Source organism: Chelonia mydas, chromosome 2 (assembly GCF_015237465.2).
Source record: "Chelonia mydas isolate rCheMyd1 chromosome 2, rCheMyd1.pri.v2, whole genome shotgun sequence".
In the NCBI taxonomy this organism is placed as follows: Eukaryota; Metazoa; Chordata; order Testudines; family Cheloniidae; genus Chelonia; species Chelonia mydas.
The window spans coordinates 108,644,105-108,662,920 of record NC_057850.1 but is presented as its reverse complement, the minus strand read 5'-3'; the positions used below and the strand labels follow the sequence as shown (position 1 = coordinate 108,662,920).

Here is an 18,816-nt window from a genome sequence, read left to right as displayed (position 1 = left end):
ACCTTACAAGGAAATAATGTACCTCATTATACCTTTGTTTCATAAAACTCATTCGCCTAGTTTTTGGCAGTTTTTGTATTTGCCTGAGCCATGTGCTGAGAGATTTGTCCCAGGGCATTGTGGGTTACATGTCTTGGCATAAGTGAGCAAGAATAAGCATAGTACAGTTTAGCATGATTCCCCTCCCCATGCACACACACACAAATGTTAATATTGTGCATGTAATACCTATTGGTGTTTATGTATATTAGCTCTGACCAACATAGGAAATATTAGATTATGGGCTGGCAAAGATTCTTTCAATTTTGTAGCTACCACAGTTTTAACGTAGAGTGCATTAAATGCAAAACCTTTGGGCTTTAATGATTAGTGTCAACATATTAATTCAAAAGTAGTTAAACATCATTATAATCATGATTTCATAATCTACTCTTAAAGTTAGTATTAGATGTAATGTCTTTCTTGCCAATGCATCTGCAAAAAATTGCCTTGTACGTTGTCTGTCTGGTAATGAACACCAAGAATAGAGCAAAGTTAAGGGGTATAATGCAATAATAAGCGAAAAAGGGAAAATGTAGGTGGATATCAGCTTGACAGTGAAATGTAGTGGTTTTGTATTTTTATATTCTTGTAAAGTAGATTGCGTCATATGTTTTGAACGAGACCAGACAAAATGGTAGCAAATGGAGATGGCAGTGAATAATTCTGTACTGACAAGGAGATGGATTGGTTGACCTTATTCTCTTCCATTTTTAACTTCTGTGGTTTTATGATTCTGTTTACAGGGCTGTTCAGTATTTGCCAAAGTTTTCTGCTGGATTGGAATTGCTCAGCAGGTATGTCCTTCCATTTTCATACTAATATTTCTTTTCCCCATGGTTTGTTTCCCTAATCAAAATATTATAGGGGGAACAAGTAATAAATAAGATCATAAGAAAATGAAAACTCTGTATTGATTGCAGGTTTTGAATGGTGTGCAGTAAATAAGTCAGGGGCTATTAATTGAATGATGAGGATAGATACATTGAACAGCTGCCTCAAACCCAGAGCACTGTTCATCCGGTGTACTGAGTGAGGCAGGAATACTGTGGAGTGGGGGAATATAGTATGTGATCATGTAATTAGGTTACATAATGTTATAAAATAATCTTCTAAAATTAGGCTGCCCAGACAACCTTAATTTTAGCATTTCCTAATTATTGAGAGTTTGATTTTGCAACCTTTATTTCTACTACATTCCGAATCCCGCATTTCTAATGTATATCTTTGCATATATTATATAGTTATCCATAGAATATTATATACTTAGAGTGTGATAATTATACAATTATCCAGTTTCTCATGCCGCTGAAGCCCAACTGGTCTCTGTGCTGGGGCAGGTTATACTTGATTAATACAAAAAGCCGCCCAGCTTGCATTTAAGTAGATTAGGGTCATCTGGCTTTATAGTATAATAAACTCACCTCCCACCTGTGGTACTCCTTGCTAATTTTGAAGAGATTTTTAAACTTAAATGTTAAAGAAAATATTACTCTTTTATTTGCTTCTTGGATTGGAGGAAAGAATGGATCGATGTTGATTTTTTTAATTTGATCAAGTGCAATAAGAACACTGTTCTGTTGTCCCCAAACCCTCTTGCTTCCAGAAAAACAATCAACATTACATAAAGTTATTGTGCTATCTAGTTTGTTTTCTCTGATGTACTCACATTCATTTTCTAAAATACCATGTGGTCTGCTCTTTTGACACACCACAATATTGGAGATCTGAAGCATAAATCTTGCAAAATGACTTCACTTGGATGTTTCTTGATGTGTTCTTAGTTGATTCCGTTGAAACGTCATTCAGATCTGTGCAGTGTTGTAGCTGTGTTGGTCCCAAGATATTAGAGAGGCAAGGTGGGTGAGGTAATATCTTTCATTGGACTAGCTTCTGTTGGTGTCAAACACAAGCTTTCAGGTCTACACAGAGTTCTTCTTCAGGTTATTTTTGCTGATCTTAAGAAGAGCTTTGTAAGCTTGTCTTTGTCACCAACAGAAGCTGGTCCAATGAAAGATATTACCTCATCCACTTTGTCTCATTAAGATCTATGGCATTTGTAGCTGCAGTCAGATGTACTCTTGATTCGTAAAACAGCCTACCGGAGCTCCTTATGCTTTTTTGTTATGTAAATTTGAAGTTGCTTTAGACTCTCCTACAAGAACTGACTGCTTGACTGTTAAACTTTCCTTCCCTTTTCTGGACTTAAGGCGTACAAGAATATTGAACTTCAACATATATTTATTTAGAATTTTTTATAGAATTTGTACCTGCGACTCTGTTATCTGGGTTGTCTGCTGCATCCAATTCAGGACCAGCTTCTCTCTAAGACCACAGTAGCTCCAGGCATTGCGAGGAGCTCAGATAATCTGATATTAACTCTTCTTTGGTTGCCCATAATCTTTGTTTAGCAACATAGGCTTCATAAGAGAACACATGTGGAGTCTCTACCTTTTTGTGTGTCTGTAGAGGGGTTTTTCCCTGCAAAACAAACTATCATTCACAAGTCTAGGATTTCATAATTTGCTTTTAAAGCTGTAATTCTGGTATGGATGCCTCCAAAGTGTGCTTTAACTTCAGATGAAATCTCAAACAGACTCCCATTGTCCACATTATTTCCCAGTCTCTGGTCTTCCTGTTAGACTTCTTTTTCTATAGTTGCTTTAGGCAGGTTTTGCTTTGAATCATTTTTAGGTTGTATTGAGTACTCATTCCTTTGACTTGGATCTCTCTGGAGCTCATATTTTCCCTTACTGACTGTCGAGTTGACCCATGATTATAAATACTTTGTTGTATAACTATTGTGTTGGCACTGATTTAGCACTGGTTTTCTTCTTGAGATGATAATGAAAGAATCTTATTAAAATGATTTGGAATGTTACATATAAAAAATTGAATTATATGAATGGATATTTCTTCTATGAGATAGGTAATATAAAAAAGAAGTCCTTATATACATAACTGTTTTTCTTGGAGATCAAACTGATTTAGTCCAAAGAAATATGTGTAGAAGAAGCATATGAAATACCTAAACTATTTTTGCGTGTATCAGTATGTGTGTATGCCAGGTTTAATAAGTTGAGTTCTGGAGCAGGTAGTTAAGCAGATGGAACTATTACCTAATGCATTGTCCTATGGCAATAGAAGGTAAGCTGCACAAGGAATGCATGATTCGGCCCCTGGCTATATGAATTAGTGGTTTGTTCCCCCCCCGCCCCGCCCCAGCTGTGCTAATTAAGTCACTTGTGATTCTACTTCCAAAATTGAAAATCTTTTTCTGTCAATTGCAAAACATGTTCCTGTGGAAATCCGTTAGGTAACATCTAATTCCATTTCAGTCATAAATGTCTAAAAGTTTGTGGTAAGTTGGGTCAAATATAAGAGTGTTGGTAAACTGAATAATTCACATGTTGGTAATAGAAGTTGGGCTTGTTTTTGGCTTAATTGGCTTGTGAGTTGCTTGTTGGATAGTTTTTTGGCTTGTTTGGCTTGTTGCTTCTTTTTTTTTGAGTGGCTCCTGGCAAAATGGGGGAGAGCATCAGGGGTGCACAGCGGGCCCACCACAGTCCCAGATTGCAAGCTGGGGGATCTAGTTACATGGAGTGATGGGGTTTTTAGGTATTGGCTTGTTTTGGCCTTGTTTTGAAATGGGGTTAACTTGATTTTTGGCTTATTGTGAAAGTCAGGTCCTCATTTACCACATGAAAGTCGGCAACTGAGGTCCTGACCTGAAAGTTTGGTCAGTAATCTGCTGGATCTTGTGGTGAGAGACTTTGCTTTGCAGATAAGCACACTTGTCTACACTACACAGTTCTGTTGACAAAAGTCAGCTTTTGTCAGTGAAACAGTGGAGGTGTATACACTGCAATGCTCCTCCCCCCGCCTGTTTAATTTTCCTGCTACACAGACATAATAAAACCACCTTGATGAGTGGCATAGAGCTTTTAATGATGAAGTTAGTGCGATAAAGTGTTAGTGCGATAAAGTGTTAGTGCGATAAAGTGTTAGTGCGATAAAGTGTTAGTGCGATAAAGTGTTAGTGCGATAAAGTGTTAGTGTAGATACTGTGCTTGCTTATGTCTCCATAAGTGGCCTCCAGGAGGTGTCCCGTAATGCCCATCATCACCGCTCTGGTCAGCAGTTTCAGCTCCGCTGCCCTGCAGTCATGTACATAGGCTTGCACTCTCCCCTTTAAAGCCCTGGGTATTTTTGAAAATTCAATTACTGTTTGCTCAGCGTGGAGAGCTCCCATAGCATCTTCCTAGCTGATCATGGCGGCTTTCTGCAGGAAACACACTCCCACCTGGAGTACATAGGAGTAGTTGGATCTGCTGGGTCTGCGGGGTGAAGAGGCTGTGCAGTCGCAGTGCTTCTCCAGCTGCAAGAACTTTGATATGTACAAGCAGATTGCTAATGGCAGGAGCAGAAGGGACACGAAAAGGACACGGAGGTAGTGTGTTAAGATCAAGGAGCTAAGGCAGGTGTGTTAGAAGGCAAGGGAGGCAAATGTTGCTCTGGTGCGGTGTGGAAGACATGCCACTTTTACAAGGAGCTGCACGCCATCCTCGGTGGTGACCACTACTCCATCACCAAGAACCTCATGGATGCTTTCGAGGGACTGGAGGCTGTGGCCAGTGAAGTCAACTCTGAGGATTAAGTGATGGAAGAGGAAATGGAGGAGGGTGTTGGACAGGGTCATCCGGTGGCATGGCGAGCCAGGGCCTCTTTTTGACTCCGGAGGGGTCTGTCCAATCCCAGCACTCTGGCTGTAGCATGCCTGAAGCAGGAGAGAGGATCTCCGGTAAGTATTCATTTTGATTTTATACTGCATGGTGACATGAGGTGGAGCTCTCCTTTATTTTGTTATATGGTAGAAGCGGGATAATGGATAGAAATTAACCCTAGGATGGTTTGCATCTGCTTCTAAGTCCCCTGTACAGCTACACAGTTTAATGCACACTGGGATGTCCCGGGAATCCTCCATAGAGAACTCTGTGAAACTTACCTGGAGGTACTCAGCAATCCTCTGCTGAAGGTTCCTTGACAGAGCTGCTGTGTTTCTTTTCCCATTGTAGGAAACTTTGCTGTGCCAGTCAGCAATTATTTCTGCAGGAACCAAAGCAGCACAGACTGATCTGAAGCTGCACGCATACAGGAGATGTACCTTTGCATCGTCTGATACCTCAGTTGTGAGATATCCGCTTCAATCACCCCTGTCTGTGGAAAATGGTGTATTCAGAATAGTGTCCCTACGTGCTTGTAGAGATCCCCTTCTGACCCAGACCGTTTGTCCAATGTTGCCTCTTCCCCCACAGGCTGAACTCAGTATGTTAAGGGCTCTCGCCGTGCTGTGTGCTTGCCAAGGGAAAGTGAGAAAGAGGAGTGTCAGGGTTCACCATCCCCCACGCTGAACTCTGGGGTACAGATGTGGGGGCTCACATGAAAGACCCCCGTAAGCTTATATTTTACCAGCTTAGGTTAAAACTTCTCTAAGGCACTAATTCCTTAGACTGATATTGCTGCCACTACCAAATGATTTACACAAAATATTCAGGGAAGGGTCACTTGGAATCCCTGTCCCCCCAAACCCCTTCACTCCCTTTCCTGGGGAGACTTGAGAATAAACTACCAACCAATTGCCTTAGCAATGTGAGCTCAGACGAGACCCTTTGTCTTCAGGACACTGAAATCAATCAGGTTTTTAAAAGAAGAATTTTATTTATAAAGAAAAAAGTAAAAGAATCACACCTGCAGAATCAGGATGGAAGGCAACTTTACAGGGTAATAAGATTTAAAACGGAGGATTCCCCTCTGGGCTCAGCTTCACAATTACAAAAACAGGAATGAAACTACCCCGTAGCATAGGAAAATTCACGAGCCAAAAGAAAAGATAACCGAACGCATTTCCTTTCTCTACTCACAGTTTCTGTGGTTTTAGATGGATTATTCCAGGTATATTTTCAGGAGATATTGTACCTGTTTGGCTTCTCCCTCTGTTTGGAGAGGGAACAACCCACAGAACAAACAACAAATCCTTCCTCCCCAGATTTGAAAGTATCTTCTTTTCACATTGGTCCTTCCGGTCAGGTGCCAACTTGGTTATTTGAACTGCTTAACCCTTTACAGATAAGGCAATACAGTACAGTTGCCAAGGATATATAAAGGTTGCTACCCTTACCCCTATATTCATGACAAGGAGTATGTAACTTTTATGATTCAAGACTGAGTGCACTCACAATACTGCCTCTGTGTATTGTTTCTTTTGCTTCTGCAGATGTGGCCTTGAAGGCCGCCACATACATACCGTCAGAGCACCTCTGTCAGAGAAAGGAGGCAAATGAGGAGGAGTAAGGAGGTCATGTTTAGAGAAATGCTGCTATCATCTGATACTGCAGATAGTGAGCACAGAGCATGGAGAGAGACAATCAGTGGAAAAACTCAGAGTTGATAGCCAGGAGAGGAGACTGGGCAGGCAGGAGTGGATGATAAATCAGATAGAGGACCAAACAGAGATGCAGAGGTCCCTGATTTCACTGCAGTCAGAACACAACCATGTTCGACTCCTGCAGCAACCCATACAGAACTGCATTCCATGCCCTTCCAAAATTTCCCACATGTTCCTCACATGTTTCCAGCCCGTCGCAGTACCCTTTGCACTCCACCCCTAGGGAGATGTTTCATAATGCCAGCTTGCCTTGCACATAGCTGTGAGAGCCTCATTTGAGAGTGCTCCTCAATGTCAAGTCCTTTGTAAAAAAAAAAAAAAAAAAAAAAAAAAAAAAAATGGAAATCTGTGTATTACTGTTTAATAAATATTTAGTCTTAGAAATACGATTCTTTATTTATGTCCTACATATCGTGGTTGCTGCTGAAATCCATACACCATGGCAGTCGGCACATTTGCAGACTACAGTTAACGCTCAGGCAGCAGTCATTACAAGGGTCATTCAAAGTAGCAAGTAAACAATGCCTGACTGAATATATTAAAGAAAAACACATTACTGGGGCTGTCAAAATGCTGCTTCAAAGACTACCTTATTCAAATAGGTCCACCCCCGCCATGTTGAACTCCTCTAATAGCCTTGGTATCTGGCTGCTCAAAATCAGCTGCCAGATGATCCACCACAATGCTCCAACCCTGTAGAAACTTCCCCCCCTAGCTTCACAAATGTTATGCAGAGCACAGCATGTTGCTGTGACCATAGGAATATTTTCCTCATTGAGGTCTAACCTGTCAAAAAGGCAGTGCCAGTGACCCTTTAATCTGCCAAAAGCACATCCGTGGTCATTCTGCACTGGCTGATCCTGTTGCAGCGCTCCTTGCTGCTGTCAAGGATTATGGGGTAAGGCTTCATGAGCCATGGGAGTAAGGGGTAGGCTGGGTCTCCCAGGATCACTATGGGCGTTTCTACATGGAATCTTCTGGTCTGGAAAGAAAGTCCCTGCTTGCAGCTTTCTGTACAGGCCAGTGTTTTACTGTTTGATCTAATACAGTGTGTTTAAGTTGAAGTGTCTGGGTGACTATTTAAGGTAATAAATTGCCATATTATTCCCGTAAAGGAATAACAGACTTACTATATTTGTACTTTCCAGGAAAGGGGTGGGCAGTACAGGATATATGCTTCTTGGGAAGGTCTGGGACTGGAGTGTTGGGTCACCATATAGTACAACCAAGTCTAGTGAGAGCCAGGGTTTAGCTAACAAGGTGCAGTTACACATAGACACTCAGGGTGTGGCTTGCATGCTTGAAGGCTGTGAGTGGCTCAGATGGGAGCCACTAAAGTGAGGCATTGTAAGGTATCCAGGGTTGTAGGGGAGGGGTGATGCAGCCCCCTTTTAGTCTGGATTGTGCCCATTTGTCACATCTTTGTAACTCTTCACGGTCAGTTTTGGACTTAACTATCAGAAATAATTTTGTATTGTACAAACTTTGCTACCTTGCTGTTTAACCCTTTTTCCAGATCATTTATGAATATGTTTAACAGCACTGGTTCCAGAACAGATCCTTGGGGGACCCCGCTATTAAGCTCTATCCATTCTGAAACTGACCATTTATTTCTACTCTTTTTGTTTCCTATCTTTTAACCAGTTACTGATCAATGAGAGGACCTTCCCTCTTATCCCTTACTTTGCTTAAAAGGCTTTGGTGAGGGACTTTCTCAAAGGCTTTCTGAAAGTTCTTTTTACCCATCTATAAAGTTTATTATTTATGATTCACTAGACAGAGCTCTCTACTGGTTTTGGGAATAATAGACTTTGGTTTTAACTTTCCTCGAAGAGAGTCCCTGCCAGAGGTGGACCCACACTCAAAGATATAATTTCTGTTGAAAGGTCTCCACAGAGAGACATATGGAAGAGATTGCAACTGAAGCAATCATTGTTTTTGTTCTGTTGAGCTATTGTAACTTTTTCTTTTCCTTTCTCTAATAATTAGTTATGATCAGTGGTGAGCTGGAGCTTCAGCTGTTCGCGCAGGAAGCCTGGGAGGGCTGAGAAGCAAGCGGTGCTTCGTGCTCAGGCCCAGGGAGGCGGAGGGGAGCTGGGGTGGGAGGGCGTGAGGACGGCCGCCTGGACTACAGTAGGTAACTCGGGGCGGGGGGGGTGCAGGGGAACGGCTCCCCTCCCCAGCTCAACTCCGCCTCCCTGGGCCTGAGCGTGAAGCCACTGCTTGTGGAGGCGGAGCAGAGGTGAGCTGGGGCCGGGCAGGGAGCTGCTGATGCATGCTCTGCACCCACCAAATTTTCCCTGTGGGTGCTCCAGCCCCAGAGCACCCATGAAGTCAGTGCCTAAGGCGCCATTTTTGATGTGATCAGTGGGGGGAGCTGCCGCTCCCCCTGCTCCCTCCCTAGCTACGCTACCCTGCCCCTAGAAGCCAGAGGGACCTGCTAGATGCTTCCTGGGAGCTGCCCCAGGTAAGCACCACCGGGACTGCCCACCTTGCCCCCCGGCAGGTCCCTCTGGCTCTTAGGGGCGGGGCAGACACCCACTACAGTGGCCCACGAGACCCTCCTGCCCGGTTCTGGGAGCAGACAGGGGAGGGGGGTAGATGGGGCGGGGCGGGGGCACACGTCAAGGAACGTGGGGGGTTGGATGGGGCAGGAGTCCCGGGGGGCAGGGGTGGGCCATGACCCCCTCGTGGGGTGAGGAGGGAACCAGTTAAGATTTTGGCAGCTCATCACTGGTTATGATGGTGTCCCCTAAGGCAGGGGTGGTGAACCTGCGCCTGAGAAGGAGCCAGAGTTTACCAATGTACATTGCCAAAGAGCCACAGTAATACATCAGCAGCCCCCATCAGCTCCTCCCTCCCAGCTCCTCCCGCCCACCGGCAGCCCCGCAGATTAGTTATTTCGTGGTGTGCAGGAGGCTCGGTGGGGGAGGAAGGGGGGAGGAGCGAGGGCACTGCAGGCTGAGGGGAGGGGGCAAGAAGGGGTGGAGTGGGGGCAGGGCCTGTGGCAGAGCCAGGGGTTGAGCAGTGAGCTCCCCCTTCCCCCCCAGGCACATTGGAAAGTTGGTGCCTGTAGCTCCAGCCCTGGAGTCGGTGCCTATACAAGGAGTCGCATATTAACTTCTGAAGAGCCACGTGTGGCTCTGGAGCCACAGGTTGGCCACCCCTGCCCTAAGGCATAGGAAGTACCCCATGTGACTGAAATAGGAGTCACATCCCTACATTGGCAGTTGAGGTCTGCTCTGTCATTTCTTGTTTCTGGAGTCTATAGTATAAACTTGTAGTTATTTTTAGAATAAAATTACTTGACACTCAACCACTTAAAATTGCCTTTTTTGCATACTACTGCTTATTTTTGCTTTATATGTTGAAGCCATTTAAAAGGGTATGATGTATTCTTATTCAGACTAAGATTTCTCAAATTTAAAATATAAATGTTCTCATCCATTGATCATGAGTTTAATAATCCTGAATAATTACAGTTGAAATCTACTGAATCAAGCCATAGCTCAAGGAAAGACACACACATATTCATACTGCCATTTAAAATTCTCTGCTTGTTTGTCCAATCCTTCCTAGTTACTACCTCCATGCTGTATTTCCATTACTGTCCAATCATAATGAAATTGGTCAAAATCCATTTGACTAAATTAATGAACTTCTGAATAAAATTAATACCAATATCTGAGAAATTAAAAATGGAATGATTGCTTTCTTTTTACTTATTAATTGGGGCGTTTATAAAAACTTATGAAAGCGAACCCGCTAAAATGCAGTTCATTTGTTTTTGTTATAGTTATTTTTCTGTCCTGTTTACATTAGGTGGTGCTTGTAAGAATAGGTAGAAAAATGTTGGATGTGATTTGTCAAGTTGATATCTCTTTAATCTAGTTCCTTTGGTCCCCGTTATATAAGTGACCCTTTTTTCATAAGGCTCTCATGCCACCTTTCAAAACTACTTTAAGAAACTTATTAGAAGTTGCTTTACAAATCCCTGTAAAAACTACTTTGCTTTAAAAATAAAAAGCTTTTTGTGAAAGCTTTAAATTAGCCTACAGTGTCTCTTGAGTCTCTTCTCTTCCTCTAGGTCTGAAGTGATATTCTGAAACCTGGTTCCAGTTAGTGGTAACTGAGTTTGTCATTAAACAGGCCATTAATTTCCTACCCTTTTCCCCAGAATCTGTCTTGAGAGAAGATAGGCTCCATACTTCCTATGTGTGTGTTTGGGTGGGAGAATACCAAACCCTTCTAGTGTTTTTTTTTTTTTTTTTTTTTTCCCTTGACTAAGCCAGGGGATTTAAAAAGTTCCTCAAACTTTTTGTAACACTGCAGGATAAAAATAGAGGGACTACTATTCCTATTCAGCATTCAGTTACCGGTAAACTACCTGAATTGCTGCTGCATAAGCATAATCTTGCTTATACAAGTTCACCAAAGAGTAAGACCTCTAGGAAGGTATGTGCAGTACTTGCACAACTGCCATGCCAAAATGAGGATCAGATCCAGATTCCAAATTGAGATTAGTACTGAATAAAATATATGCATAGAACTCCAGCTAGAAAAAGTACAAATCTCCAAATTAGGGAAGTTATGGAAAGACACCATTGAAACCACCTTAGCCCTAGCAGAATGACCTTCATCCCTCTTATAGCCTTGGATCTGCATTTTCAGACTTGAGAGGGGACACGTGTGTGTGTGTGTGTGTGTGTGTGTGAACCTAGTGTGCACTCTAAAGTACCAGAAGTTCATTGGTAATGGAGAAACATATCTTGTGTGAATATGCAGAAGCAATATTCTAAGAACTACAGTTTCTGGTGAGTGACCTTTATTTAATTTAGGTGCCATTTATATTTTACCACTGTGTAACCTGTGGAGTTTATTACCTCTAACCAATTAATCTCTCTTCCTGCCGGAGGGTCAAGTGGTCTCCATATGAAAGGGTGTTAAAGTATTTTGTTACAGTTTCATAAGGCTTTCCTGTTTTATTCACATAATGTTTCTAGAAGCTTTTTATTGCCTTTTTTTCCCCCTCGCTCATGTATTTTCTTGGAAGCTTTTGCCAAATTCATAAATTGCTAGTGGTCTTTGTTCAACTGTTTTATTTTTCAAAGCTTTGTTTTGATATTCTTTGATGGCTGAGTTTGTGTCTAGTACATGCCAGACACAAAGTGTATGTCAACATTGGTCTGCACAGTTTCTGAAGTGGGAGTGAAAACGACACTGCATTCATTTGGCCTATGTTTAAGTAGTCCAAGGGTATGTCCACACTATGAAATTAGGTCAATATTATAGAAGATGATTTTTGGAAATCGGTTTTATACAGTTGATTGCTGACTTAATGAGCTTAGTGTGGACATACGCAGAGTGTGTCCTCACTATCGTGGCTAGCATAGACTTATGGAGCAGTACACTGTGGGTAGCTATCCCACAGTTCCCACAGTCTCTGCTGCCCATTGGAATTCTGGGTTAAGTTCCCAATGCCTGATGGGGCAAAAACATTGTCGTGGATGGTTTTGGGTGCATGTCGTCAGTCGCCCCTCCCTCCGTGAAAGCAACAGCAGACAATCGTTTCGCGCCTTTTTTCCATGCAGACGCCATACCATGACAAGCGTGCAGCCCTCTCAGCCCAGCTCACTGACGCTGCTGTTGTGTCCTGGGTGCTGCTGGCAGCAGACAGTGCAGTAGGTCTGCTGACCATCGTCATCCACTGCTTCTGCTGCAGCTCGCGGGATCTGTTCTGGTCCTCCTGGGTGCTGCTGACCGTCGTCATGCACTGCTTCCGCTGCAACTCTGCTCTGCTGCTATTGTCTCAATATTGAATTTCTCCATGTTGTCTGCCATGGGCTCCCGGGTATGTGTGTTCTTCCTCGGGAAATGTGTGCGGTGCTAACTCGTCCTCCACCACTTCCACTGCAACTCTGCTCTCTTGCTCTCCTGAATCCATCTCACAGGTCCGCTCGTCGTTCTCTATAAATATCTATTCTCGTGGCATCCATCTTTAGCCACTGCTTCTGCTGCAACTCTCCTCTCCTGCAGACGCCATACCATGGCAAGCATGGAGCCCGCTCAGATCACTGCGGCAGTTATGAGCATTGTAAACACCTTGCGCATTATCCTGCAGTATGTGCAGAACCCGAACCTGCAAAAGCAGGCGAGGAGGCGATGGCAGCACAGTGATGAGAGTGATGAGGACTTCTCTCAAAGCACGGGCCCTGGCCATTTGGACATCCTGCTGGCAATGGGGCAGGCTCATGCTGTGGAACGCCAATTCTGGGCCCAGGAAACAAGCACAGCCTGGTGGGACCGCATAGTGTTGCAGATCTGGGACGATTCCCACTGGCTGTGAAACTTTTGCATGCGTAAGGACACTTTCATGGAACTTTGTGACTTGCTTTCCCCTGCCCTGAAGTGCAAGAATACCAAGATGAGAGCAGCCCTCATAGTTGAGAAGCGAGTGGCGATAGCCCTCTGGAAGCTTGCAATGCCAGACAGCTAGCGGTCAGTCGGGAATCAATTTGGAGTGGGCAAATCTACTGTGGGGGCTGCTGTGATCCAAGTAGCCAACGCAGTCACTGAGCTGCTGCTATCAAGGGTAGTGACTCTGGGAAATGTGCAGGTCATAGTGGATGGCTTTGCTGCAATGGGATTCCCTAACTGTGGTGGGGCGATAGACGGAACGCAGATCCCTATCTTGGGACCAGACCACCTTGGCAGCCAGTACGTAAACCGCAAGGGGTACTTTTCAATGGTGCTGCAGGCACTGGTGGATCACAAGGGGCGTTTAAACGACCTCAATGTAGGATGGCCGGGAAAGGTACATGACGCTCGCGTCTTCAAGAACTCTGGTCTGTTTGAACAGCTGCAGGAAGGGACTTACTTCCCAGACCAGAAAATAATTGTTGGGGAATGTTGAAATGCCTATATGTATCCTTGGGGACCCAGCCTACCCCTTAATGCCCTGGCTCATGAAGCCATACACTGGCACCCTGGACAGTATAGTTGAACACCCTGGAGCTGTTCAACTATGGTCTGAGCAAGTGCAGAATGGTGGTAGAATGTGCATTTGGACGTTTAAAAGCGTGCTGGCACAGTTTACTGACTTGGCTAGACCTCAGCAAAACTAATATTCCCATTGTTATTGCTGCTTGCTGTGTGCTCCACAATATCTGTGAGAGTAAGGGGGAGACGTTTATGGCGGGGTGGGAGGTTGAGGCAAATGGCCTGGCTGCTGATTACATGCAGCCAGACACCAGGGCAATTAGAAGAGCACAGCAGGGCACCCTGCGCATCAGAGAAACTTTGAAAACCAGTTTTGTGACTGGCGAAGCTACAGTGTGACAGTTCTGTTTTTCTCCTTGATGAAACCCCGCCCCTTGGTTCACTCTACTTCCCTGTAAGCCAACCGCCCTCCCCCCTTCGATCACTGCTTGCAGAGGCAATAAAGTCATTGTTTCAAAATCATGTATTCTTTATTAATTCATCACACAAATAGGGGGATAACTGCCAAGGTAGCCTGGGAGGGGTGGGTGAGGAGGGAAGCACCGGGTGGGGTGGTGGATGAGGGGAGGAGGGAAGGACAAGGCCACACTGCACTTCAAAACTTATTTAATGCCAGCCTTCTGTTGCTTGAGCAGTCCTCTGGGGTGGAGTGGTAGGGTGCCCGGAGGCGCCCGCCTGCGCGCCCCCCCCCCATGTTCTTGGGCTTCTGGGTGAGGAGGCTATGGAACTTGAGGAGGAGGGTGGGCAGTTACACCGGCTGCAGGGGCGGTCTGTGCTCCTGCAGCTCCACCAGACTCTGGAGCATATCAGTTTGATCCCCCAGTAGCCTCAGCATTGCATCTTGCCTCCTCTCATCTTGGTCGTCCCTCGTGTCCTTTCAAAGTAACAGCCGTGTTAGTCTGTATTCGCAAAAAGAAAAGGAGGACTTGTGGCACCTTAGAGACTAACCAATTTATTTGAGCATGGGCTTTCGTGAGCTACAGCTCACTTCATCGGATGCATACTGTGGAAATCACAGTATCTGTGATTTCCACAGTATGCATCCGATGAAGTGAGCTGTAGCTCACGAAAGCTCATGCTCAAATAAATTGGTTAGTCTCTAAGGTGCCACAAGTCCTCCTCGTGTCCTTGCGTTCATTTTCTGCTTTCCTGGACTCTGACATTGTTTGCCTCCAAGCATTCTGCTGAGCTCTTTCAGTGCGGGAGGACTGCATGAGCTGAGAACATTTCATCGCAAGTGCGTTTTTTTCACTGCCTTATCTGCGCTAGCCTCTAGGATGGAGATAACAGAGGGAGAGTTGAAACATTTGCAGCTGTGGGAGGGAAAAAAGTGAGAGTAGTATTTAAAGAGACACATTTTAGAGAACAATGGGTAGACTCTTTCATGGTGAACCAAGCTGTTAACATTACACAGCACACGTACTTTCGGTACAAGGTCGCATTTTGTCTCTTATATTGAAGGCCTGCCGGTTTGGTGTGAGATCACACATACAGAGCTGGGCAACAGAATTTGGCTTGCAGGCAGCCATGGTAAGCCACAGTCTTTCGGCTTTTTCAACCTTCATAATGTGTGGAAATGGTTTCAAACAGCAGCACCCTCCTTTCACATACCAAGCACCTGTTGGGTTGGCCATTTAAAAGGAGGGGCTACATTGGCTGTGAATGCATCCCAAGTCTTCAGGACAAATTAATCATTAAACATGCTTGCTTTTATACCATGTATTATATTTACAAAGGTACACTCACCAGAGGTGCCTTCTCCGGCTTCATGGTCCGAGAGCCCGCCTTGGGAGGGTTGTGAGGGTATTGGCTCCAGGGTGATAAACAGTTCCTGGCTGTCGGGAAGAATGGTTTCTCCTATTGCCTGCTGTGTGCTATCCTTCTCCTCCTCCTCATCCCCAAAATCCTCATGCCTGTTGCGTGAGACTCCCCCCTTGCAGGTGTCCACTGACAGGGGTGGGGTAGTAGTAGGGGCGCTCCCTAGAATTGCATGCAGCTCATCATAGAAGCAGCATGTCTGGGGCTCTGACTGGAGCGGCTGTTTGTCTCTTTGGTTTTTTGGTAGGCTTGCCTGAGCTCCTTAATTTTCACAAGGCAGTGCTGCAGGTCCCTGTTGTAGCCTCTGTCCCATCATGCCCTTGGAGATTTTGGCAAATATATTGGCATTTTGTCTTTTGGAATGGAGTTCTGATAGAACGGATTCGTCTCCCCATACAGTGATCAGATCCAGTACCTCCTGTTCAGTCCATGCTGGAGCTCTTTTGCGATTCTGGGACTGCATGGTCACCTGTGCTGATGAGCTTGCCACGCTGGCCAAACAGGAAATGAAATTCAAAAGTTCCTAGGGCTTTTCCTGTGTACCTGGCTAGTGCATCTGAGTTGAAAGTGATGTCCAGAGAGGTCACAATGGAGCACTCTGGGATAGCTCCCGTAGGCCAATACCGTCGAATTGCGTCCACACTACCCCAAATTCGACCCAGCGATGTCGATTTCAGTGCTAATCCTGTCGTCGGGGGGGAGTACAGAAATCTATTTTAAGAGCCCTTTAAGTCGACGAAAATGGCTGTCGTGTGGACACGTGGAGGGTTAAATCGATCTAATGCTGCTAAATTCAACCTAAACTTGTAGTGTAGACCAGGGCCCAGTGTGACAACATTTTCTCTATTGAAATAGAAGTAGTGGCTAGTGATGAAAAGTGGTTAATCTTTGTACGCTTTTGTTTCTGAATGTATAAGTCTGAAACGGGCATCTTTCAAAAACATTGGTATGTGTCAGGGTGACAGTTTCTAATGCTTAGTGCCAAAACCACATTGCAATATATCAGGGGTGGCCTAATTTACTGACCCTCCAAGTTGCCCACGACAATCTTCAGAAGTTCGAGAGCTGGGGCTCCGGGCTTCAGCCCTACTGCTGCTGAAGCCTCAAGACCCCCTCTCCCTTCTGGGCAGAAGCGCTTACCCCACCACCCTGCTGGCAGGCAGAGGTGCTGAGCTCTGGTAGGTGGAGAATGGGGGAATGTGGAAGGCTCTGTGAGCCACATTTTAACTGTAAAAGAGCCACATATGCTTTGTGAGCCACAGTTTGGCCACCCCTGCAATATAGAGTTCTGCTGGATTTCCCTGTTCCAGTAGACCGTGTACAGGCTTCTGGTACTTACCATTTCAAGTTCCTTTGTAATGTAGGTCCTTCCTACTGACCTGCTTTTGTACTTTTTCATGTCCCCTGCTATGCCTCACCAGTTATGCTAGTCGTTTTGCCTATATGTTCACTTCTTCCAAAAACACTTTCTTTCTTCCATGCCAGCCTTACGCATAGATCCTTCTGGAACTAGTCGTCCTCCGACCAGGTTTTGAATGGGACCTGATATAGTAGTGGCCTTTGAGATCGCCTACTGGATGAGGTTCCCCATGTGAGATAGGCAGGCAAATGCCTCTCTTCCCCCATTCATGCATTGCTCTGGGGCTTAGGCAGGAGTTGGGCATCTGGGTACCTAGAGTGAGGCAGTGGAAGCTTGGAACTTTCTTCCCCTGAAAATTTAGACATTGTGAGTTTAGGCACCTACAGGGGTATGCGGAAGTTTTATGAATCACAGTGGTGCCTAAACCCAGACTGAGGTGCCTAAGTGTGTCTGTGCCTTTGGGCCCTTGTTTCTAGTCACTGTCAGCTCAGTTCACTACTACAAATACTTCCTTTGTTTAATACACTGGTTAGTTTTAAATGCAAAATGTGTTAAACTTCTTTCTTAGGAGTCCAGCATATCTAAATTACTTTTGTTAAATCATTAAAAAATGCTATGTTTATGCATTTTAATTGAATTCTAATCTTCATCCTGTTGCAGCTTGACACAAATCACAAGTGTGTGTATGGAGGGGAAAATTCCAAAGAGTTAATAAGAAATATGCATAATTCACCACTTATAATAATAAAAAAGTGTAAAAAATTAGGAATCTGAATAAATGAGGTATATTAACAGCTTAATTAACAGTGTGTAGCTATAGTGTCTCCTCCTGGTTAGCAAAAAAGAACCAAATTTAGTGTAAAGGGTATACTTTGCTGCAAATCAGCATGGCTTAATGGTTACCAACCAGTGAGAATTGACCTCTTGAGTAAATAACTAAAATACAAATCAAGATTTCTTGCTTTGTGATTTAAATCATGATTAAAGTTGGTGATTTAAATCACTTGGATATAAATCAGAGGTGGGCAAACTACGGCCTGTGGGCCACATCCGGCCCACAGGACCCTCTTGCCCAGCTCCTGGCCCAGGAGGCTAGCCCCCGGCCCCTCCCCCGCAGCCTCGGCACGACATGCTGGCGGTGTAGTGTATTAAACTGCTCTGCGTAGGAATATGCTACTGGTAGCAGTTACGGAGAGCAATTTAATAATGTTATTAAAATGTTGAAGTAAAAAGAAAATGGTACAGAGTTTAAGCATAGAAGTTTCTGGTTATTAGGGAATAAGGTACAGATTATCAAGGGGTGCGAAATTCGGTTTAGGAATGGGTGGTGTAAGGAATACCTAATCTGCAATGTCCCCGATTGGGGGTAAAAGTTTAACGGGTCAAAGTACAGACATTGAGATATGGGGTTATGTTGTTCATATAATGGCTATGTTCAGGTGTGCAGTATAATGAGTGGATACGATGGTGAGGATGGATTTACCCTCATTTGGTGGGATTTAATGTTCAGTGAGTTTATGGTTCCAGTTCATATGGTCCAACTACACCAGTGTAATGCTCTGGGTGGCTGGGCAATGCTCTGGGCGATGCGGCTGTAGCGCCGCCAACCACCGGTGCTCTGTGCTGCGCGGGAAGGGAGCAGGGGGGGGTTGGATAGAGGGCAGGGGAGTTCGGGGTGGTGGTCAGGGAAAGGGGGTGAGGATGGGGTTGGGGCGGTCAGAGAGCGGGGGGGGGGGGTGTTGAATGGGGGCGGGGTCCCGGGGGGCAGTCAGGAAGGAGGGGGGTTGGATGGGGCAGTGGGGGGCAGTCAGGGGCAGGGATTCTGGGGGCAATCAGGGGACAGGCAGTGGGGGGTTTGGATGGGGCTGGAGTCCCGGGGGGGGGGGGGTCAGGGGCCAGAGAGAAGCAAGGGGAGGAGGATAGGGGCCGGGGGCACAGCCTCCCCTAACTGGCCCTCCATACAATTTCCGAAACCCGACGTGGCCCTCAGGCCAAAAAGTTTGCCTGCCCCATATAAATCAATCCACCCTGGTCTATGCAAACGCATATTGCACTTCCATAATTCATTCTGATGTATTTTACACATACTTGTATATCTTAGATGTATCAGCCCAAAATAACTTCTTATAGTGGGGCCTCAATCCTTTAGGTGCTA

At 45.0% G+C, this 18,816-nt stretch overlaps 1 protein-coding gene across 7 annotated transcripts in view; it reads left to right on the top strand.

Moving 5' to 3' along the window:
* Window positions 1-18,816, top strand: part of DTNBP1 (dystrobrevin binding protein 1) — a 174,274-nt gene that overhangs the window by 9,131 nt on the left and 146,327 nt on the right. For all 7 annotated transcript variants that reach the window (XM_037893091.2, XM_037893089.2, XM_037893090.2 and 4 more), the window contains one exon: window positions 786-836. In XM_037893091.2, the coding sequence (XP_037749019.1) occupies window positions 786-836 (51 nt within the window). The remainder of the gene's footprint in view (window positions 1-785; window positions 837-18,816) is intronic.